The 25058-nt window shown below is 36.8% G+C and overlaps 2 protein-coding genes across 2 annotated transcripts; one reads left to right on the top strand and one right to left on the bottom strand.

The window, feature by feature from the left end:
* Positions 1–171: 171 nt before the first annotated feature.
* LOC121254161 (probable plastid-lipid-associated protein 14, chloroplastic) lies at positions 172–7887 on the bottom strand. Its single transcript, XM_041154116.1, is given in 15 exon segments — positions 172–947; positions 1475–1537; positions 2011–2146; positions 2846–2922; positions 3018–3071; positions 3073–3099; positions 4200–4287; positions 4383–4489; positions 5246–5332; positions 5419–5601; positions 5914–6030; positions 6118–6196; positions 6274–6317; positions 6431–6823; positions 7613–7887. Coding segments are annotated over 14 exon segments (2028 nt in total). The 5' UTR covers positions 6746–6823; positions 7613–7887; the 3' UTR covers positions 172–296.
* A 4660-nt stretch (positions 7888–12547) lies between these two features.
* Positions 12548–23720, top strand: LOC121254293 (zinc finger CCCH domain-containing protein 13-like). Its single transcript, XM_041154276.1, has 5 exons — positions 12548–13609; positions 18888–19836; positions 20775–22155; positions 22248–22331; positions 22956–23720. The coding sequence occupies exons 1-5, from the start codon at positions 13036–13038 to the stop codon at positions 23664–23666; spliced, it is 3699 nt and encodes a 1232-aa protein (XP_041010210.1). The 5' UTR covers positions 12548–13035; the 3' UTR covers positions 23667–23720.
* Positions 23721–25058: the final 1338 nt, after the last annotated feature.

Here is a 25058-nt window from a genome sequence, read left to right as displayed (position 1 = left end):
GAAAACACTTTAGAGAACGTATTTTTTGAGGCCAATATAGTCAGTTTCTTGAAAATAATATTTATAAGCCTTTTATCAATCTCTTTGCAAATGAGGAGATAATGGCTGCGCCGATTTGATGAACTCGGGTGATTTGATTGATTAAACAAGGAGATAATGGGAGAGGGGCAATTGACAGTGGCAATTGAGAGTAGCTCTCAGTCATTCCCTTTCTTTTAGCAGTGAAAAAAAGAATTAATTACAGAATAAGATAATCAAATGAGACAACAGATATTTACACTTGAACAACAATAGTGTTATCTACTGCTTTCATCGACACAAGACCTTGTGAATAGGAGGGCTGATCCATTCACCCCACGCAGGACTAGCAGCCTGGAGTCCACATATGTTCCACATACAAGCTTTGACAAATCAAACATTTCAGGTGGGAGTAGTGTCCGAACTTCCTGCACTATCTTTCTTGCAGTATCGACATCTTGATTCAATGGATCACCAAGATTCATTATCACCTCGACGTCTCCTGAAGCAAGTTTGGCCACTGGAAGGCTTGATGGAAACTCCTTAAAAGGGATTGCTTTCCTCCATTTTCTACCTGATAATTTCTTAGCCAGAGAATCTTGAACATTTGATGGACCCATGGTGAAGTTTCCTTTGGTCTTTTCTTCCTTAAGATACAGCCGTCTTCCGGCAGTTAATCCGAATAACGAGTCTACTTGCAATTTCCCAATTATGCCAGTCTTGTCATGGGGCCAAACCCGACCAATCATGACTGTGAATCCAATGTCTGAGGTGAATGACAGATTGGTGTTCAACTTTGATGCTCTTGACACACTCAGGTGCACGTCACCAATGAGGACTCGGGCAGGTGGCTGGCGGAGTGTCAAGCCTATGTGCCTCCCAGTACAGTACACTAACCGCCATTTTCCAGGGAGCAAGTCCAGCCAGTTCTGCATGACCAAAATTACACAAAACTGAAGAGGGACCCACTGAATACACCAGCTACACCTAACATGTGAAATGGGTGCAAAAGATGTTCTGCTCAGCCTGGAATACAATCATGAACTTGAAAGTACGCGAACTTCCTGGAGGCATACCATCAGAAAAGCTTCCTTGACCATTTAGAAATAGTATAAGTTTGAGCTAGAGCAACAAATAATTAATAATATAGAGTACATTAGACAAAAAATTTTCCCAATGATATGGACTGTCCAATTCAAGGAGCACGGGAATCTTCCACATACAGAAAAAGGGTGTCTTGATTTTACTACTCTAATTGACTGCTTCCATATGCTAATATTACACACATAAGATCAGAATGTTTTTAGGGCTCCAACTACAAACCAAAAAGTTAAGCTAGTCAAGCAGCACATCATTAATAAAGGAAACAGTCAATGTACTCCAACAGTGCGATTATCAAACTATTGAACTAATTAATGAAAAGTTGTTGAGTAATATAAGAGAATGCAGATATTACCTTTGGCTTTGAGTTAGGATTCAGCATTTCCATCAACTCGATGAAGTAGGAAAGCCTACTACGCTGAAACATTAAATATAAGAAGTTCAGCGCAACTTCAACATTCTCAAGTTCTGCATTTATAAGATATACGTTTTTGGGCATGGCATACAAAAACAATACTAGAATTTTTTATCAAAGCAGATGTTCTTGGTAACTCCTGTGGTTCTGACAGGAGAATCAAGTAGTATCTCATTCATATTTCTTTCAATAAATTAAAATAAATAGAAAGAAAACATTATTATTTTGAGTGTTGGTATTCCTCCAACCAGAACAAAAAGAGAAAATCATTAGCAGTCAGAAGCCAACTTGATGAGCATGCCCCTGGAAAACACAGTTTAGATTGTTTAAAGTAGGAACTATGACATAGTTTCCTTAAATATATTTGAGTCATGGGCTCCATACAATTCATTAAAGGATAACAATGCCTATATATTCACTGCGAGGCACCGAAAAAGAATAAAATTAAGAAACTTGATTCAGAAAGTAACCATAACCTGATGTTGGCCATAAATGTATTCCTCCGTAATTCTTACAGCAGTAGAACCAAGACCCCATCTGATGATATCCATGGATGGGACTACCCGCCATCTTGGACCACAAAGAAAAGGGTGTCTAAGAGCATCTAAACAACTGCAAAGCAGCTATGAAGGATCATTACAAATGGCATTATTACTCTCAATAACGATTCAATCTCCAAACAAATGTGCTTTAAAAGGCACATAATCGTGTAGCCATTGTTTTTCGCTCTAAATTTTCAAATCTCAATTTAGTAGTTCATGCAACTATATCCATCTCCTTTTTTTCTATGAGTAACTATATATGTCTCCTCTAAAGAAGAAAAACCCATAACTACTTCCAGCAGATACCAAAGTACATCTTTGTTTAAATTTCCGTTTGCTTATTATTCCTAAAAAGGTAGATCAATTTAATATTTCATGTTTCAACATATATGACCTTATGAACTTATCTGCCTTAAACATTCATGAGGTTTCCATTTGCATCAAGTGAACATCATATTAATCTATTCGTGTTAGGCACACAACAAAATATCAGCTCAAAAATATCACATTTCGTTTTTTATAAGTAAAAAACATGTATGAAAAAAAAGGATCGCATTTCTATTTGTGCTTTTAATCTAATTACTCGTGTAACAGAACAGACCCTGATATATGACTATAATTGTCATATGTGAGATGTCCAACAGTTTCATCATGGAACACGGCATGCATATCATGCTTGGGCCATTTTCAATTCAGAAGACATGATGGAAAGAAAACCCTGATCCTTCCTTTCAATATGATATTTTTATCACATATACAACAAATATACCTTATTCGTTTGGAAGGTTTGGTTGCAAGCAATGAGGACAAAAGGTTCCAACCTGCACCCCAATTCCTATCCAGTATCTGCAAGGATGATAACCAATCAAAAGATCCTCATATGAACAAGGGAAAGGAGCATTGAAAGCGAAATAATTCACGTGGAAGGAATAAAAACTTACTTGGAGTCCAGTATTTCCCAATGGGGAATTCCTACCAAGGATTTTTTAGAAGAAATTCACGCAAGCATGAAGGATCCTTTCCCTGCAAATGCATTGAGATGAAATATCTAGATTACCATACTTTTGCACCATTTCACATTATCTAAAGCACCCATTTCATAATCCGATTGATGTTTTGAGAGCTGACTAATTGAGATTAATATTGCAATATGAATGAGGTTAGTTTCAAATATAATCATGGTTAAGGAAAAAGTGACTCTGAGTCAACAGCTTCAAGAGAGAGGGGGAGAGGGGGAGAGAGAGAGAGAGAGAGAGTACATGCCAAAAAAATTGAATATCATCGAGATATTTGTTGAAATGTTTCATAAAATAAAAATGCACATATATATTTACCAAAATATTCCATGGAGGACATATTTGAGAAAGGGACTCGAAATGATAGTGCCCATGTATTAGGGCCAGAAACAAATCGGAAGGAACTAACTTTAAGATAGAGTGCCCAATTACAAACATATATGTAAAGGCCGGATGGTAAGTAACCGATCAGGGATGAGAGACCTAGTTCATTTACACACCACAGGAGAAGGAAGACAAGCTACCAGTTTCTCCCGTGCGAGGAGAAGACGATAATAAATGATACCCATATACTTGTTTGAATATCTAACTCATATGAATTTTTTTCTGTAACTCCATAAGAACAGCAGTCTATAAACAAAATTATGTCTATATAGTGTGATGAGATGATTTTTTTTGGACAAGTGATGAGAAAGTTATGGCATCTAATGAACGATTGATAGCATCCATGCAATGTTGCTCATCTTGCACATTTATTTATTTTTTATGATGACTTTATTAATGAGAATGAAATAGGCATTGCCAAAGTACACAGAGTCTATACAAAAGAAAACACCTACTACATTCTAAGAACCAGAAAAAGAAACAAGAAAATCATGAGCACTAGTTGCATCAAGAATCTTGCACACACACACACACACACACACACATCATTATATACGATGTCCCGATGTCTCCCCACATACTAGATATGAGCTGCTATCACTGAAGCATGAAAAACTTTTTGACAGGAAACATGTATATAACATAGGTCCTCGAAGCAAATTCTCTTCTCGATTATATGATTAAAATTTTTGAATTTAAAATGGAAAATTTCGCATCTTATACCTTCATGAGAAATGATTTGAACCTCGTAAAGATTAAGGGATCCATGAGTTCCCGCAACACCATTTTTGCCATCATAAATCCAACACATCTTTGCATCACATACAAAACAAAATAAGCATCAAGAAGATCATCTGGGGACATGAAACATAATCAATTTCTTAGTTAACTTTCTCCACACCATACCTCATGTCAAATGCAATCATCATTTGTCGCCTATCCAAGTTGTTGTCCAGAGCACTAGAATTTGAACTGTTCTCATAAAAGTCAGCAGCATTTCCCAATATTCCTACCTGACAAGGAAAATTTTAGAAGCTACATACATACAAGAGTAGGCCATAGATGGAAGAAGGAAACTAAACTAGCCAATCCTAAATGAAGTAACACCAGAATTCCACCTTCTTGTTGTAGTTTAGATTGAGATATCTCTTGCATTAGGTAAATCTATCAAGATCTGTGATCAACTACAACATCCCCCATGAATGCAATAACTCAATGGAGGCTTATTCCAGTATATATTTGAAATAGTTGAGCATCTACATGGTGGCTAAACAAACTACAGCTTAATTAACCGATCAATAAGCTATAAGTTACTACAACACAAAAACTTCCCGCCATAAAATACTTCAATTTTTATTTATAACATATGTGTAACATCGTTCATTATACATTTCATGAGCTAGCATTTGTTATTACAGGGAAAAAATAAGCATAACTTATTATTTCAAATTATCCAAACAATAACAATTCTCTTTTTAAAAGTAAGATAAATATTTCAAAGCGCAAAGGGATGTAAACCAAGCACACAAGAAGTATATAATAGGAAACACCCGATCAATTATTATTCAAATAACCCTTTTAACCATCTCTAATAGTACCGCAAAAATAATTGTCCACAAAGTACAAAAAAAGGTATGGGGATGCACATGCACTTCATATGATTTTGTTAAGTCATAATTGATAGACATTTTGAACAAAATCACCAATGCAAAACTGAGAGAAAGGAAAAAATTATTTTCCAACATCATACATGGAAATCTGGTGCTTACTTTAATATGCCTATCCACTGGGCTTATGTGCACATTCTCCAGCCTCAACTCTGTATGGGCAAGTCCATGGCTGTGCAAGTAATTCACCTGAATTTTATAAACGACATAACATTACAAATCCTCCAATTGTCAAATTCAAACTGTGCATTAATCACTGCAAAAATAAAACATACTCCAATCAAAAGATCCCTCATCAATATTCGAATAAGGCGCAATTGCCGACTAACTGCAGGCCCTCCTACTGTGTCATCTCCCACCCTCCTAACAGACTCTTCATCCAATACAAGAGTAGCTTCAAGGGTCGGAAGCCAATCTGACTGTTGAAGCCAATGTCTTAAGGAGAAACTGCCATGATACTACAGTAGAAGTTTACAATTGTCAAAAAGAATAAGGGTGAATATTCTTTTCTTATTGCAAAATTTTCATATGATATTAAGCAGCCTGCAGGAACAGATGAATTTTAATGGAACGTAGAAGTACTAAGGGAAGAAAGGCAGAGGACAATCTGTCTATAGCATGCAGTGAACATGGCTTTTCCTTTGAGGACAGATATGTTTGATACAATTAGACTCTTTCTCAGACCATAAAGCTCATGGTGAGGCTTGTCGCAATCATGTGACAAATTGAGCGGTAGTAGAAGAATCCATGCAATATGAGGAAGGACCTACCCCATGGACCAGGGTAAACGAACCTCGACCACTACTTGTAGGTGAAGAAATGTAACCATGAACTTGTACTGAGTAAGAATGGTACATAAGTCTCCGACGAATTAGCTTCTTCAACACCTAGAGATATTCCAAAAAGTATAAATAATCAAACCAATACAAAACCTTCGCAAATGGCTCAAAGATTATGATGGACAATCTACAAACCTGAATAGCTCTTTTTCCTCTGCGCTGGGCTTGAACAGTAGTAAGCCGTCGAAGAACAACTCTTGAATCATACAGAGGGCTGCAAATTTCACAACATGCCTTATATGAGAATCAACTCTTTGCAATATGACATCACTCAACCAAAAACAAACTGACCTTTTAGCATTCTTCACTGAGGCTTCAAAAATTATCTCATCAGCCTACAGAAAAGCTCAATCAAGTTTCCCACTATTAAGTTCATATGGCCTAGCAGCACTCATTACTAGACTAACACAAGCATACAGAAACAAATAACTCATTCTAACTTTCATACCCGTCCACCAAGGCCAATGCTAACATGATCAAGAATCTTAAAATCGGATATCTTGAACCTCGTAACATGCTCCAATTCTTCCTCCACAGAATCCAATAGAGCACTCCGAGCATTTTCTTCGGATTCCATTGATGATACAGCTCTTCTTGCTGATGAGCACCGTACACCCAAAAATTGTCTCTGATTCGAGCTAGAGGACTTCCCAATCAAACGTATGGGACTGGATCTGATCAGTCTTTTTGACAAATTCCCACTAAAATACACTATTTCAACACGTTCCACCCTTGGAACCCAACCAATTCCACATAGCGCCATTGAAAAGAGCTCTGATCATAAGAAAATACTAACAAAATCTAAGTTTTCCGTGACCTTTCATTCAAGCTCCATTGTTTACTGAAAAAGAAAAAACAATGCGATGAAGAAAAGAAGAAATCCTCCTTTTTGAATTGTTTTGGTACCAAAAAAACATATGAATCCACTCACTTACATACTGTACTATAGATTAATCGAGCTGGACGCAGTTTTTTATTTTCTAGGAACAATACAAAATAAAAGACTCGTGGTAATCAGTTTCCCACTCTTTTCGTCAGTTTTCTAGGCACGCAACCATAGCATATTGTGCTCCATTTGGCTGCCTCCAGAAACAAATTCAACCCAAGCTCACACAAAATTTAAACTTTTTCATTCTTCTCTCTAATCCCACAGCCAACAAGGCCCAAACAGGCAATTACCCTCCGTTTGCTTACTGAGAAATCGAGTAGGAAATGTTTCTCTTAAAAAGGGAAAGGACAAAAAAAAAAAAAAATAGACGATATACTGAATCTTCAGGCACCCCGTTGCTTCAGTTCCGAGTTAAGAACAAAGCCAAGGTTTTGGATTAAAACTCCGCTGGATGGAGAAAGGAAAAAGGATCAAAACTTTGCTTTTTGTTATTGTTTCAGCTACCCCAAATAGAAACTAATCATAATTGAGAAACTTTTAGGTGAACGGAACAACGGAGTTAGATGCAGTTGAGTCAGAAGTTGAGTGGAACTCACAAGTATAGCAATCTTAATAATAATAATAACAACAATAATAATGTACAAATTTCTTATTCAAGTTTTCAAGCTAAGTTGTGTTTTCTTTTCCTGGGCAGGCAAACAGATGTAACGGAAAGATGGAGAAAAAAATTCTTGAACTTACCGAAAAAGGAAAGAGAGGTTGGAGACGAGAAAGCTAAATAATGAGGAGAGAGAGGTATTTCTATAAATAGCGAGTATGAATTGTGGGAAGCGTGCGAGAGTTGCGTGGGAGAAAATGGTGGAAACGTTTAGCCATGGGCTTTCCGCACGTCCGTATCCGCCTTCCCCTCTGCAAAATATCTCTATTTTCGTCTTCTTTCACCGATCACATTCTCTCCTGTGAGATTTCGCCGGTATCCTACAGTGATTCCTCCCATTCCGCCATGTCACGCCTTCTTTTTTAGTTAAAAATTTTGCTAAAATTCAATTTCTATAATCGATATTAATATTGAGAAATGCTAGGGCATCCGAAAAGTGTCCATTTATTTTGTCTCTATTTTTTTTAGTATTTTTTAATAATTGTTTAATTTTTAATTTTTAAAATTTTTTAAATAGTTTTAAAAAATGTTTAAAAAATAGAAAAATAATTTTAAACTATTTAATAGAAAAAATGTGTAGAAATTTATGTGGCCCTAAACCACTCAATAAATAATTTCACCAGATTTTTTTACTCTTAACATTAAAGTCTAAGAGTAGTGCTAGATTATTTAAAAAAAAAGAAAAGAGTAATATTATATGTATTTACAGTTTTACTTATAATTTTTATAAAATTGATTTGTCAGTTTTTTTTTTTTTTGAAAATTTAAATTTAAATTTCAAATTTCATAATTTTCAACATATCAATAACTGACATATGAAAAAGTAAGTTTTTTTTATAAATTTTTCTTAAATATATGTAGCATTTTCCTAAAGCCTAAAGACCTAAATTAATTTTAGATACATTAATTTTATGTCTTCATCCCTCCAATGAAGGGCAACGCGCAAATAGAACTCATAACTCCGTTACCAGTCGGCTACCTTTTACTCAAGGCAAATGGAAAAAAAAAACAACCAATAGTATTGATGAAGTTTTATTGGAATATCATAAAGAACAAAATCTTCAACAGTAGTCTAAACAACGTGAGATTTTATAATATTATTTTTTAAGACGATGACAAGATTCTAATTTTATTAATAATTCTTACTTATAACGGAGAAAAGTTCTTATACAAAAAAGAGCTTAAGGGTTACATTCAGTATCCCAAAACCAACCTCTTAGAAATTACGCGGAAGTTATTAAAAATCAAATGTTAAAAAAAAAAAAAAAAAATTAATGCCTTAGGTTGGGAACACCTTCACGATCCAAAGCAATAAGGTCAACTATATTTTAGGAAGTTGTAAAAGGGAATAGAAGGTTACCGTATTACCATGCACACTAAGTACGGGTAGGTTCGGGTAGGTTTGGGAGGTGAGATGAGAATTTTATGTTTTGTTTTAGTGTTTAAAATATTATGTTTTAGTATTATTATTGTATTGAAATTTGAAAAAGTTGAATTGAGATTTGAAAAAGTTGAATTGTTTATTATATTTTGTATGAAAATTTGAAAAATGTGTAATGATGAGATGAGATGAGAATTTTGTGTCTCATCCCACCCTCCAAACCTGTCTTAAAGCATTGTCCTCCTTGTAAAACATGATAGATTCTAAAATCAAATTAGTATTTAAGATTCAAAATATCATCCCAAATATTAAGAAATTGTCAATGGGGTTGAGAATTTGAATTAAACTAATTAAACACCAATTGAGAGTCAGCCTCATTTGTTTTTAAGAAACTTCTCAACTCATCTCATCTTATTTTATTTAATTATTATAATTTTCTCAAATTTCAATACAAAATAAAATAAACAATTCAACTTTTTCAAAATTTAAAATAAAAATAATATTTTATTCAACTTTTTAATTTTAATCTAAACTCATTTCATTTTATCTCATCTGCAAAAATAAACAATGTTACTGTGCCTAAAAAACAAGAAAATCCATCAATAATAGAGTTATTAAAGGCCCCCACAACCAACGTACCATGGTTACCTTTGAAAGCACCACAGCTTGAGAGTTCCCACGGGAGAGGGATTCACTTTACAATGAAAGGCCTCTTAGTTCTAATTGTGGTACTTGAAATATAAAGAGACTCGATGACTAAAGCATTGAAACAAGATAATAAGAACTTAGGCTTAAGCAAGGGGTTGAGATCACGCAACCATTTGCTGCTCTTGTAAATGATGGTACTAACACTAGTATGGATATCTTCAAATTTAGCATTGTTTCTAATTAACCAAACCTCCTAAAGAATTAGAAAAGGCAACAAGCAGGCGAGAAAGTGGAATTGGTCAGCGGAATGAGGACCACCATTGAATAGTGTTAGTCTTCCACCTACTAAATGCTATATGCATATAACCAAAGATAGAAGCAAAATGAAGCCACACTCTCATAAAAAGGGAACAATCAATGAAGACTGGTTGGCAGTCTCCACAACGCCATCAAAGCATGGAAAACAATTAGAGAGAATACCACATTGTTGCCTTGTCGTTGAGGGCGACACCACAATGCCACAATTTCCAAATGAAGACAGATTTTCGTGAGAATCCCATGACACCAAATAAAAGACGCAAAAGGGAAAACATGAGATTAGTCTCTAAAAAGGTTCCAAGCAGATTTAGAGGTTATATTACCATCTTGAGTAAGCTTCCAAGCTCTAGTTTCAAAACCCGATTTAAGGGTTACTGGGAAGTTACTAACTTTCATAGTAAAGATTTGTCATTATTGCAAAAGAGATTATTAATGATCCAACTAGAGGTAGAACAGACATCTTCAAGAGATGAGGTAGGGTTGGAAACCATGAAACTTTTTGGACTAAAGAGATGTTACCGACCTAATTGTCATGCCAAAAGTTTAAATCACCCTCATAGACTTTCATAAGGATGATAGGGAGAAAACTACAAATGATTCCCCAAGAGCTAGAAAGAAAAGTTTAGGCCACAAGAAGGTTCAAGGGGATGACGTTAGTCATGTACTTTTGATGTAGGATTTGGGCCCAAAGAGACTTAGAACACGTAAATCTCCCAAGGCAATTTACAATGGAGTGCTTTAATGACATCAAACAGGTTTTTGTTACCCAAACTACCTTCCGAGAGGCTAGCAAATGCAATTCCAAACAACCCATTTTTTCTTGGAATGATTCACAATATGTAGTTTGAAATTTTTATTGAAGCATTACAATTTTGATATGTCAACGAAATTGAGAAACTGATTTTCAACCCTACCCTTCGGTCAAAATCAATGACATCAAGAGTTTATTTCAACAACATATCGCTCATTCAAAGGGATTCACAATCACCTGAAATTGACCTTCATTCAATCGGTTCTCTGATGAACTTTATCAATTGAATCTAACGGGTATTGAATGAGACTGGTAACAACTTCAACATAGAAATTAAGCACAATAATGATTTAAGATTTATACAGATAAGTGGATAAAGATTGCAAATTTGACATCATTTTAAGTATATAAATTTGTATAAATAGTGGTGATTTAACACACAAGTGTATAAAATTGTATAAAGTGTAAAATTATTCATAAATAAATAGTGCTATTTAAAATTCTTTACACCACACATCAATCTCGTTATATAATTTGATTTTGTAAGATTTAAGATTTAACTTTTAAGCCCCGCTTGACATTGAATAATGTGTAAAGTACAGTTAATTTATACACTTCCAAGTAAAAGTCTTTGTTATATGTGATATATGACAGTAGTTTCTAGATTTGATTGCTATGGATGCAGTTCTCCTACACTGGGAGTGGGATCCTACTACACAAAAAGCTCAAGTTTTTATTGATTGGGAAAGAGTTCTAACCAAAGTATTCCCTGCATATTAGTTTAGTTTGAGAAATAATATTTGTAATTATGGAATGCGTAAACGTCGCGCAATCTCTTTAAAAAAATGAGTAAATATATGATCTATATCGAAAAAAATTAATTTTTTAATAATAGATTCTATTATTTTTTAAAACGATTGTGCAGTATTTATGAATTTCACGACTTTATGTAATATTACCTAGACAGAAACCAAAAAGATCACAGTAGAAATAGGGGTTTTGGAAAGAGATTGCTGCCAAAGGGGTTCTTTAATTTGGTGTTTCGTCAATTCAAGCTTATTCATTAAAGCTGCTCTGTAGATTAGTTGGTTGGGGATGTATTGTAACATGTCTAAAGCACTTATTACATGGACAGCTATTTTAGACAAGTAAAAAAAAGGTGCCAATTTACAGCATATATTAATCCAAATTTCTTAACCAACTAATGCTTGGATTAAACTCTAAATATTAACTCCAAGAAAAAACTATAAGGTTCAAATTTTAAACTTTGATAAGTAAGATTCAAATTTTAAAATTATGTTATATAAGTATTTTACTAAATTTATTCTACACACTAACTTAAGAATATAATTTTTCTCGAACATTATATTAGAGATCAAGTTTGTAACTTTATAAAACTGTAGTGTGACACTCGTATGGTTTTTGAAAGTCGAGCTAGAGTGAGAATTGAGGTTTTTAGGCTATATTTGAATTTCAACGTAATTTTAGATGATTTGAATTGATATGTAAATAGTAATATCTTGTAAGTCCTATTACGATATGTTTGAATGTAAACAAATTGATATATATATATATATTTAAATATATAAAATAAATTGAGATGATTTTAATATTTTATAAGAAATTAAAAAAATAATAAATTTTATTAATAATTAATTTGAGATAAATTAAAATGAAGTGAAATATGCAAACGTGTGCGTCTCCTAATTTCACTAGACCAAATATTCCACCGATCAGATCCGTAAAGATAAGGGATCCACCTATGCCTTTGTCGAGTGCATTTGATTACTCTGCGCTTGTCCCTTCACAGTTTATGCTAACGTGTCACATTTTCATTGGACAGTGGAAGGGTAATATCGTCATACAGCCTCAAATTATCCTCCTAAGTCCCAAGTCTTCTCGGAGTCTCGTAAACAAAACCAAAGACAACCCGAGGGCTGAGATTTGAGAACCTCCTTTTCTTACTTCAAACAGCACATGCACCATTTCCTTCCGCATTTATTCCCCCCTCCGGTTCTCTCTCGGTGGCTCTCTCGTGCTACACACAAATTTCGGTCCTAATCTTTTAACCTCCTGCTCCGATCCCCGCGATCCTTTCATTCAGGTAACTCTCCGTCCGGTTATCCGACCACCGTCCACTGTTAGGGTTTTTGTTTCCTAAGTGCGTGCGGTTCAACCCCTGAAAGTTTCGAAATTAGGGTTCCGGTTTCTGAGTCTGAGTGAGTGCTTGATTTTGTTAACAAGCTCACGATTGCGGTTCTGATCTCTGGTTTTGTCGGTGAAAATGTTCGGGGACTCGGGACTAGGGTTTTGAGTTTCGATCTGAGTGCTAGTTTTTGTTTGCGGGAAATTAGGGCTTGAGCTTCTGTTCGGGAGGTTTCTGTCTCGAATTTGAGATCGTTTCAGTGATGCCGAGGAGTTCGCGGCACAAATCGAGCAAACACAGTTCGAGGGAAGCGAGGGAGCATTCGGACTCGGAGAAAGACTCGAACTTGAAGGATCGGAAGGGCAAGGAAGAGAGTGGCGGTGTCACTAGGGTTCCGAAGGATTCGGGTTCGAGTGAGAAGCGGAAAGTCGATTCTCTGAAGGAGGCGAAAGACTTGTACGGGTCTGGAAATGGGGACTATTCCGAAGAGCATGGCCCTTCCAAGCGACGGAGGGAGCGGGCAGGCGACGGAGTGAGCGATCGGTGGAATGGAGGCGAGGAAGATCGGAATGAGGTGTCAAAGAGGTCCAAGGAGTCAAAGGCTTTGGGTGAACCGAAGAGTAGTGGTAGCAGTAAGAGGAGAGAGGAGGGTGTGGGAGTGTATGGTGAGGGTGCGGAGGCAAAGAAGAGTAGCGGGAAGCATAGGGATTCGGGTCGAAAAGAGAGTAGGGAAGGCGGCATTGAAAGAGAGAAGAGGATTAAAGAAGCGAAAACTGATAGGTTGGTCGTTGAGAATGAGGAACAACGTGAGGCCAAGAAGGCGGTAGAAAAAACTGGTAAGGTAACTGGTTGGTTTGTTGGTATATATGATTTGTTTTGTGATTTTAATGAAATTTGAATATTCTCTTCGGTTGTTTTTTTTTGAGAAAAAAAAGAATATTGCATTTGTTAATGACGGATATTACAAACTGGACCTGAAACATACATTACAAGCCAACTACAACATTAATTTTTTTTTTTTTTTTTTATAAGTAACCAACTACAACATTAATAGCTTCATAGTACACACCCTTATTGACATTGTCTAGTCCAATGCTGCAAACCTTTACAGAGCTAAAGTCTGAGAGACAGACAACTTTGCCCAAAATAGAGTTAATCAAATCCTATACTCCGTCTAAGACAGAGTAGAATAAACCAAACCCTACATTCTGTCTAAGACAGAGTTGAGGACACACTCTACGGACGAAAGTCCAAGAGATTGCCGTTTTTTATTTTGATTTTTCTAAAAACAAAAGACATTATAGAAATTTAAAAAATGGAAAAATAACATACTACTTATTGGAAAGATATAGATCCGCATTTTCAACCTTGGAGGAAAAAAATAACACAAACAACTACTTTGATGGCGCGTGAGAGCGATGCGCCACCCTGGGGGTATGGCGGACGGTCAGGTCTGAAATAACCAGTGGTCCTGGACCTAGAAAGGCTGGGTGGCGGAAAGGCTCCCTGAGTGGTGACGCATGGAATACATGCGCTCTCTTTGGGCCGCGCGTGGCTTACGCGCCACTTTGTTCGGCAGACTTCTTCGCCCGTCTGAAGGATCGGCGCCTTGGGAAGCTTGCGGTGGGGCGAGTGGTGATTGCCGGACGCCGGAGAGCAGCATACGGCCTTCCTCCATACTTAGCCCTGAAAAAAACCCAAAAATGAAAAAGAAAAGGAGAAAACTAGAGATGAGATGAAGGAGAGATGAGGGAGGGAGGAGCCTGCTCCTCCCCTTCCACTGTTTCTGATCTTGGGGATTTCTAGAGAGGAGTAGTCTCTCTCTCTAAGAAGCTTGGGCCGGTGCTACCTCTTCGGTTGTTATGACCGATGCGGGGTGTTTAGAGTGTTAGAACGTCAGGTTGTTGCTAGCGTACAAAGTAGATGCCATTAGAGTTTGATAGTAAGGCTATTTTAGTTCTTAGGGAAGACCTTGGAATCATTATTTGATTTTAATCCAATTTTAGGCCCCATATTCAGTCAGTGGTTGATAAGCTTAATTATACTAGATTCTTTGGTACATTTCATAAATTCATTGAATAATAAATGGGGATATATCTAAAATAATTTTTATTTAGTTATCAAAAATATTTTAGTTACATCCACATTTATTTTCAATGAATTTATATTTTCTTGTTGAAAGCTCTATCTGGTTGTCACAAATGGGCATTTGTACATTGCTGTGCGATGGCCCTTCTACATATCCAGCCATTTTTCTCATAGTTATCCAAGAACTGCTCTTTAACCTAAAATGATTTATTAGTCTGACAGATCCATTACATTTTCCAATTAAAATCACGTTTTACTGAGTGCCTTGTATGCATTGTAGCTTTGCTGCATAACGTATCTTATAAGCTCCAAAATATATATGATGCTGACTTATAAAAAATATATATATGATGCTGACTTATAAAAAATAATATATGATGCTATTAATTTATTATAGTTGTTGTAGGAGTTGATATGCTAGTCCAATTCATGGAATTGTGTAAAACAAACCGTGCTCAATTCCACTCTAGGGATTAAGAAGAAAAATGTCTTAGATTCTGTAAATATCTCCCCAGTGCTTGGTTTTTTTAAGGGGTAAATAAGTCTTTACCATGGTGAAGAAGGTTTTAAATCCAACTTGGTAGGATTGGCTTCACGAATCCTTTGTGTATTTTTTAGTTTTTAGGTCAAAAGTTTTTGTCAAGTCTTTGGCAATGATGTCTTTTTTCCTTGTCTCTGCATGCATCTTTTTGGGTATTCCTCTGCTTCCATTGGTACCTTGGATTTCACAAAAGTAATAGTAGAAGAAGCAACTACATGCTGAAAAACTAATTTTGGATTACTTGGAATGTTTAATTTACTTTACATGAAATGAATGTACCTTTGGAGATTACTGGAAAACTTAGATGGATCTTAAGGTCTTTGAAAAGCGTAGAAATTATAGTGAATATGATAAGCGTGTCCCAACTATGAGCATTGAAGAAACTTATAAAAAAAAAAAAAACTGTGAGCATTAAAGAAGAGGTCGAATCCATCCCTTGAGGTGAAATTTGACAATTCCTATGCCTTTTGCATTCTCTAATAATATATTTGATTACTTATAAAAATATCTGAACGATTCTTGACCGGAAACGTCTAGTTGATAATACATCAAGTAATGTTCATGTTCATTTAAATTCAAGTAAATACCTGTTTTGCTAGTGAAAAGGAAGATCAAGGATAAAGTTAACAAGAATGCAAGCTGTTAATCTAAAAATTTATTGTTAGAGAATCATACTGCAGTAAATGTGCCTCAAAAATGGAATTCTTTGTTGCTTGTTGTCATAAAATTCATTTATGTATTAAGTGGAGTGCTGATTAGGCAAATGCTTTCTTTTATAACTATAGAAGTCCATCTTTCATAAGCACAAGATTGGGAATTGGAGTTGCTTTCCTCATTCTTCAAGCTTTTATACTCTACTAGGTTGAGAGTCGGTGGTTGAGGATAAGATCTGGTGGAATTGTCCACAAGAAGGAAGTTTGAGGTCAAAACTTTTCATCAAGCGTTGCATTCTGTTGGTACTCTCTTTACTCTGGAGAGGCATTTGGCAGAACGAAGCCCCATTGCGGGTGACATTCTTTCTGTGAAAATTGTATTCGGAAAGATCCTAGGTTATATATTATTTGAGGAGGAGAATTTTAGTGATAAGGATGATGTATGTGCAAGAATAGCGGAGCACTGATCCAAAAAAAAAGTGCAAGAGTATCAAAGAAACAATTGATAATTTATTGCTGCATTGTAAAGTTGCTAGAGAAGCATGGTCTCTATCTTCCAATTTTGGGTGTTGGGGGTGATGCGCCAAAGGATTGTAGAGTTGCTGGCTTGTTGGAGAAGTTAGAATGTAGGTCATTGCAATGTTTTAGTTTGGCTGGTGCGTGTGAATAAACATAATGCTTGGAACTTTGAGGACTGCGGGAACACGGTGGATGAGCTTAGAACCATATTGCTAAAACCTCTGTTTGAATAGATTAGTCCAGGTTTTTAATTATATTGATTTCTATGTCTTGTTGTCTTCTCTCTTCTTCCTAATTAGGGGCTTTCTCTTGTATACACCTTGTGTACTTGGGTTGCACCCCTTTCCACTGATTGCCAAGTAATAATAATAAATGCCTGATCCATCTATGATTGGTGAAGTTCAGTCGTGTGGCCTTTCTGGATGTTGAAGATGTTGTAGATTTCTTTGCAGGGCAACTCCACAACAGATGCAGATGCCATTAAATATCGACTATAGTTTTAGGGTAAAGTGACAAAAGTGCCATGTCATAAGATGTGTTGCTACTTTGAAACCTTTGCCTGATTTGAAATTATCGCTCACTTACATGAAGCAGATTGGGAATACTTCAGGTGAAGGCTCCCACATCAAATAACCATTTTTTTTTTTTTTTGATAAGTAATAATCTTTATAGAAGAGAGTGAAACTAGGCAATGCCCAAATAACCATTATTTATTTTCCAAGCCTTTTCCGAATATGTCAAATATTCATCAGTTCCTTTGATGTGGTAGCTTCACTATAGTTGGTGAGACTGGTGAGACCAGATATCTTTCATGTGGATGCAAATCCATCAACAATCATTTTGGGAATGTATATTTGTGGGATCACCGATGCGCTGGGCACGGCTTTATACCACCACAAAAAGGATGTTTGTTCTTGTTAGATAACTCATGCATGTAATCTTTTTACCATCTATAGATTATAATAAATATGTAGCCTTTTTGTAAATAGTGATTTTTGGAGTCCAGTTATGCTTACTAGCTACATTTCTTCATTTTAGTGGCAACGTATTTTCTAGAACATCCTTAATTCTATAATCATTTTATAGGATTTACTTATTTCCTGCAGCATGCTTCAAATTCACTTATAATAAAATCAAACCATGAACTCCTAAGTTCATGCTTGGTCATAGTCTTTGGTTCTTCATGGCTTGATTACCCATTTTCCCCTTTTTTGAAGATATAAGGGTTAATGAGAATTATATACAATCGTTTAGCAATAATGCTTGCTATTGTGACTTTTAGCAGTCTAGTATAATCTTTAGACAGTCATGCATAGGTGTGGTTCTTGTTTATGTCCCGTGTACTTGGCTTTGCCTATATTTAATAAAATTCCAAAAAAAAAAAAAAAAGGTATTCCTATGGCATTTGGATAAGAATCACGCTTGAGGGAGACATATAAGTAAATGGTCTCTTTTGCGCTGCAATAAGGCCTTGTGCACAAATGTTTTGGAGGCTATATCTAGTTGGCTAAGACATCCTCTTATCGCACAAGTGTGTGACAACTGATGACTCTTCTTCTTAAAATATAGTTTTGAATGACCCTTAATATCTTGGATTTAATATTGGAATATGAACCGAGAGTTTTTCAGTGTAATTGTTGGACTAAAACCTTAAGGGGTTGGTCTTGGTGGTATGCTTCTTTCTGGTCTAAGATTCAAATAGTGGGTGCAAACAATTTCTAGGGGCCATCGGATTGAGTGAATTTTTCCTTGAATAACTTGAGGTGCACTTGTGCTGAACTTCTTACCGAGGGCTGGTGCACACCCATAATTAGCCGGGAATCGTTTAGAACCCCGGTGCCAATAAAAAAAATTGTCAGACTAATATTATGGGTTATCGGAAGTACTAGTGCTATGAGAGAGTTGAACAGTCAAGATTCCACTAATAAGTTTTATTTGGGAAGAGAGTTTTATTTAGAAATTGTACATATACTGCATGAATTATAATGTTAACCTGTTAGATCAACTAAGTTTCTTCTTGATTCTACTTGCCAAACAAAAAAAAGTTTCATCTTGATTCTAACTGATGCACCAAACAAACCGAGTATTGATCTGACTTGTGATCTAGTTCCCTGCCCTTTCTTATGTTCTTTTTCTTCCTTTTTGAGAAGTATCGACAGATTTCATAAATGATGATATATAAAGACTGCTAAAACTGTTTTGGTAAAACCATTAATTTACCATTAATTTTTTTACCAATAGAAAAGAACTGTTGTATGAAAAACTGCTCTTCTTGAAACTCCAATTAACATTTTCATTTGTGTCTTTTTGCAGATTTGAATGCACAGGATGAACTGCGAAGTCTTGAAGAAAATCAGCTTGAGAAACGAGTGAGGAAAAGAAGAGATGGTTCTGGTGATTGGGAAAAGCATCAAGATGATATTGTAGAGATTAGTGATAGAAGATTTTCATCTAGGGATGATATTGGCAAGGATGGACGGCAAAAGGATGAAAAGCGCAAGGATGAGAGGGGTAAAGACAAGTACATAGATAGAGATAACAAGCACCGTGATGACAAGCAAAGTGATGACCGCCCTGCCAAAGATCAGAATAGCATCAAATCTGATGATAAGCATCCAAGGGATGAAAAAGATGCTGTAGAAATACGACAGAAGAAAATCAAGGACATTGATCGTGAGCGAGAGCGTGATAGGGATCCCGGTCGTGAGAGGGACCGGGATCGTGATCGTGGCCATGACGATGACCGTGAACGTGATGGGGACCATGGGCATGGTCGTCACCGTGATCGTGACTATGACTTGGATTGGGACCGTGACCGAGATCGTGGTCTAGATCGCATTCGTGATCGTGGGCGTGACCATGACCGTGAATATGATCGTGACCGAGAGCGAGACCAAGACCGTGATCGTCATCGAGACCAAGACCGTGACCGTGATCGTCGTCGTGACCAAGATTCTGACCGTGATCGTCATCGTGATCGTGATGGGTCGCATTTTGATGACCGAAGTGTCGGATACAAAGATAGCAGGGGAAAGAAAAGATCCCCAGATGATCGTGATGATTCTAATGATAATAAAACTAGAGTTGTCAGAGCTAATTATCCTGATGTAGAAAACAAATCTTTGAGTGGTAGTAAAGTTGAATCGGATGCTGATATGGGGAGATCTCAATCACGCCAATCTCATGTAGACACTCCAATTAGTAGCAACAGACGGAGAACTTCACCCAGCTCCAGTTCATATGTTGGTATGGATGAGTACAGGTAGTTATCTTACTTGCGCTCCATTTAATTGGTAATCTAGTTGGAGTTAGCGTAGTTACTTATGTAACTTACCTTCGGAATTGTATTTGCTTGGGTGTTGTGTATGATGATTTTCTTTGTGTGTTTTTTCTCAAAATTAGGCTATTCTGGTTTATAATTTTTGAAGCGTATTGTTGTACTTGTTAAAACTGCAACTGCAGTAGCTTCGTAGGCTTAGCAATGCACTATGGCAACCTCCTTGTTTTGTTTTGTTTTATTTTTATTTTCCTTTTTTATAAGCTTTAGTTTTTTTTTTTTTTTTTTTTGGGGGGGGGGGGGGGTGGGGGTGGGGTTTCGGTGACGTATTGTAACTGCTGAGATTCCTGCAGAATATGGGTAATACCTTTAAGTCTGTGTTACATGGTCCGAAATTGTTTGTTCATCTTTTTGGTTTAATCATTTGCTGCCCTAGCAAACCATCAGTGGTATCGTATTTGAGAAATCTTGATTGTGTGTGGGTGGATGGTTAAAAGTAGTGATTATGATGAGAAAGTAGCAATATAAATTTATATATTAAAGTTTCACCAACGCGATGCCATCTTTTCACGTGTTGTAATTCATTTTATACAACTGCTTGATGCAATCAAACTTGGAGTATAATGATTAGAAGTGGCATCAATTGGGTAGAATTTAAGCCTACAACTGGAATGATGACGACTGAAACATGAAATGGGTTCAACAATGGCATTTGTTTAAATTCTTATTTTGCTGTTCGAATATATCTGCAAGTTTCATTTGATATCAAATATATGGAACTTGAATTCACACGCAATTTTTCAAAGGTGAAAGAGAGTTTTATTGGTTTTTGATTTAAACCTTATATTCTGTTGAAGCATATGTGGAGTTGATGGTGAGGATGTTCTTTTTTATTTTTTTTATTTTTTCCCTCCTTGTTTCAGGCATTTAAATCTGGAAGATGTGAAGTATGGGGATAATAAATCTCAACAGAGGTCCAAAGCAATTTCTTCAAGAGAGGTAAGTGCTTTCTCTGGAGTGCCAGAGAAAGGTGCCAAGTACAGATCCATGGACAGAATTGCCAAAATGGATGACAGTCATTTAGGGGAGCTGTCAACTGAAAGGTCTTCAAGTTCCAAGGCATCACCCAAGGGCTTGGTTGAAAGATCTCCTTCGTCTTCAAGTCTTGACCGAAGGTATATGAATAGAACTGGTGTTAGGCGGAGTCTTGATATCGATGAAATGGGACGGAGAAGCATTGCTTCGATTGATGCAAGAGATTTCTCTACAACTGAGGACAGGCTGTATCGAGACTTCCCACTAGAAAAGCCTCCATTGGATGATTCTTCTCAGGCAGATTCGCCATATTACAATAGAACTAGTCTGAGCAATGCATCTTCTCTGATTCCCCCGCCATCTGCCTTTAGAGCTGGAGTTGATAGCCCTTCTTTTGTGGGTTCATTGGAAGAAGATGGTAGACTAAACTCCACTGCCCGTTATAAGAGGGGTAGTGATTCTGGCATGGGTAGAGGGCATGGAAATGCTTGGAGGGGTGTCCCAAGTTGGCCATCATCCGTGCCAAATGGCTTCATTCCTTTCCAACACGGACCTCCTCATGGAGGTTTTCAGGCAATGATCCCGCAGTTTCCTTCTCAACCTTTGTTTGGTGTTAGACCTGCTGTGGAAATTAACCACTCTGGGATTCATTATCATATCCCCGAAGCTGACAGGTTTTCTGGTCACTTGCGCCCAGTTGGCTGGCAGAACATGATGGATGGTTCAGGCCCTCCTCACTTGCATGGATGGGATGGAAATAATGGTTCAGGCCCTCCTCGCCTGTATGGGGGGCCTGAATGGGACCAGAAGAGGCATTCGATGAATGGTAGGGGATGGGAATCCAATGCAGACTTGTGGAAAGGACAAGATGCTGATATGAAAAGGGACTTGGCTTCCCCATCCCATAAAGATGATTATCCAGTGCAGGCCACAATAGACGATGCTTTGGCTGTGAAGGCAGGTCAGAGGTCTCATCATGAAGATAATTATCAGGAGGTTCAGGCAAAAACCACTGAAATAAGTTCCACGGGCACTTCTCCAGCACAAGAAACTTCTGAAACTCTGCCTAAACCTGCCCATGAGAAGGCAGCTGATCATTCTAAATTATCAAGTGATGATGTTTCTCATTTCAACATTTTTTATCTTTCTAAGCTCGATATTTCAGCAGAACTTGCACGTCCAGAGTTGTATAGTCAGTGTATAAACTTACTGGATATTGAACAGAGGGAAACTACAGACGATGACACCACTATGGATGTATTTTTGGAGGTATTCAATCTTGACAGAAATCTGTCACTGCTTTGCAAAATTTTTAGTCTTATCAATAGCTGTTGCATTATTTTTGTTTTGTAATGTGACAGGATGTTGGAAGAACGGGTCTGAAATTTTCCAATAACTTATTGAATCATTCACCTTTTCCTGCCGTAAAGGATTCTGTTCTTGAGGTAAATTTTAGATGGTTGAAAGAGAGTTAAAATTGTAACTACTGGATTTTTTTTTTAGGTGGCTTGGTTGTCACGTGCTGTATTCAAATAATGCGTGTATCTATCTGTAGTCAAATATAATTTAACAAGTTCTTTGACCCTCAATTTACTTTTCTCTTTCCTCGTACATGATTGCAAAGCAATACAACTGTAGTTGCCTGGTATGTATGTAGCATAATTGCAAAGTACAAAATGTATGTGGCATAATTGCAAACTAAGCATGGCAGTTTTCTCTTGTCAGCCTATGATCTCAATAAAAGTACTGGGTTTCTCCAGTAGTCGCGTATAAATGTACTTTTATTTCCTATTTGCAAGTGGTTTGATCTGGGGAAATAAATTAACCAGATTTGGAGTGCCATTTTTTGAGCAGTATACCTGTCTTCTGAAGTACAAAGTAACGGTCACGTATACTTCTGTTTAGACGAATTCATTTTTACTGTCATTCTTAGACCAACATTGGTTTGCTATAATTGGGCTGTATGGGCAATATGGTTTTAAGAATCTCTCCCAAACATGATTTATGAGACTAAATATATGAATATTGATTCTAGCCTCTTATTAGTTTATATGCTTTCTGGTTTGCAGAGAGCCATGGACCTCTACAAGAAGCAGAGGGTGGAAGTAGTAGGACGGCCGCCAGTTGCTGTGGGAACATTAGGCATTATCTCACCATCAAACCAGGAGACAGAGGAAGTAGAGCAAGGTCCCATCTGCGATGCGGTGAAAGCAGAGGAGCCAGTCCGAACATTGGACTTAGAAATGCCAAGTGCTCGCAAGTCGGCTGTAGATGAGAAGGGAGTTGAAGCTGTCTCAACTGTTGTAATGCAGGAAAATATGGAGGAGCCAGTTTCATCCCCTACTCAGGAGTTCCAGAATCATGTTGGTACTCCACCGCAGAGGGAAGTGCTGGTTCAGGCCTATGGTGGTGAGAACCAAGGAGAGTCGCTGGCAGTTTCCAGTGGCGAGAAAAAGGATAGGATGCCTTCTGATCAGGTGAATTTGGAGGTTGCAGATGGGGATTGTATTTTGAAAGGTAATAATGAATCGCAGACCACCACCACCACTACCACCATTCCGATGGATGGCGAGAACATCGAGAGGATTGGCAAGACCAAGATCATTTGTGAAAAATCGGCATGTAGTGTAGAGGAGGGGCTTTCAGGTGATGCAATAAATGGGCCTAAATGTTATCCGGTGGGTTCTCCCAGGGCATGTGAGGCTATGATGCCTGGGACAAATGAGTCAGAGTCGGTAATTTTAAGTCGGATACATCATTCTCCTGAAAGTACACATTGAGACAATTTCAATAACTCTAGATTTTTCTAAATTGCATTTTTGGGTTTATGGTAATTTTGCTCTTTCATATCTTTGTTGCCTCTCTTCTTCAGTGAGGAAATAAAAAAGGGAAAATCTCCTTTTGACAAGGGGTCAGGACCAACATCATTTTGTTCCGTTTATTATTCTCTAGTCCGTGGTTGCCGTACTGCTGGACTTTTAATTTTTGTGCTGGGTGGCCCTCCAATGATGCTCGTCCCCGAGAAGATCAGGTATATCCGTGTTTGTCCTAATACCTGCATATTCTGTTGCCTTTGTGTGTTGTTCTCGAGTTATTAGGTTGAATGGTGGATAGCATCCACTCTAGTGCACCACTCCGCCACACACCTGCATTTCCATTCCACTACTAGTTCTTATTTGCTCTTTAATGTTTTTTAACTGAGCTTTCTATTGAAATAGTGAATGCTCTCAAAATAATATTTAAAAAATCGTACGGGCTATTTTCTTCTATATATAGAGCAGACACCTGGGTCGGATGTTCGAAACTCGACCCACTTATTTATCTCCTCATCCTTTACTTCAGAGGACTAATACAGCGAGTCGTCTGCAAAGAAGCTAGGAAAAAAATTTGGGAAATTATACAAATTTTCTTGGACAATCACAAATTATGATATTTCCTATTTTCTTCCTTCCAAAATAAAATTCTCTAAAAGTTTTTAAAAAGATATTCTTTTAAAAAAAAGTTTTAAATATTATTTACAAGATTTTCTCGTTTATTTTTATTTATTTATTTTTTCCTCTTTTGAGAAAAAAATATGATCTTTACTAGAGGAGTGGTTTAAGCCACCTTGGGGGATCTTGCAACCCTGGCCATTGGAGTGGCTGCTGATCACCCTGGTGTTGAGGTGGCTGCTGGGGGTGGTCGGCCTTCCTTGTGGTGGCAGCCAGTGTGATTGAACCCCGCTTGGGGTGGATGAACCACACCTTGTGGGTGGATTTCCACACTATTTAATATAGTTTTCAGTTTTCTTTAATGGTTGAAGATATTTATATCTTTCAATAAATTCAAAAAAAGTTATATGTTATCATTTTATTCGAAGATGTAATAACTTGTCCTTGTTTAGGATCAGGCTTGGTTCCAGTTCCGACCAAAGTTTTGAATACCTTTTGGTAGCCATTTCAGTTAAGGCATTGAAATGAAATATTTCGGTACCGGTATCGTTTCAGAATAATTTATATATAATAAATTAATTATATATGTATAAATTATATTTTAAAATAACATTAATGAAAGACTTAAAAAGTTAAAACACATATTTATAAAACTCAATAATATTTTTACGTTCTCAATCCAACTATTTTAAAAAGAAAAATTCTAGACATAAGCTTTATATTCTATACATCCACTTAAAA

The sequence above is a fragment of the Juglans microcarpa x Juglans regia genome, chromosome 3D (assembly GCF_004785595.1).
Source record: "Juglans microcarpa x Juglans regia isolate MS1-56 chromosome 3D, Jm3101_v1.0, whole genome shotgun sequence".
Lineage (NCBI taxonomy): Eukaryota > Viridiplantae > Streptophyta > Magnoliopsida > Fagales > Juglandaceae > Juglans > Juglans microcarpa x Juglans regia.
The sequence above is the reverse complement of the archived record's forward strand: the minus strand, read 5'-3'. Positions and strand labels throughout refer to the sequence as shown.

What these genes read in the sequence shown, in the direction of transcription:
- LOC121254293 (XM_041154276.1), top strand. Translation starts at nt 13,036, where the DNA reads ATGCCGAGGAGTTCGCGGCACAAATCGAGCAAACACAGTTCGAGGGAA. An exon ending in GAAGGCGGTAGAAAAAACTG is followed by an intron (nt 13,610 to 18,887) that starts GTAAGGTAACTG and finishes GTCTTTTTGCAG; the next exon opens with ATTTGAATGCACAGGATGAA. An exon ending in TAAAGGATTCTGTTCTTGAG is followed by an intron (nt 22,332 to 22,955) that starts GTAAATTTTAGA and finishes TCTGGTTTGCAG; the next exon opens with AGAGCCATGGACCTCTACAA.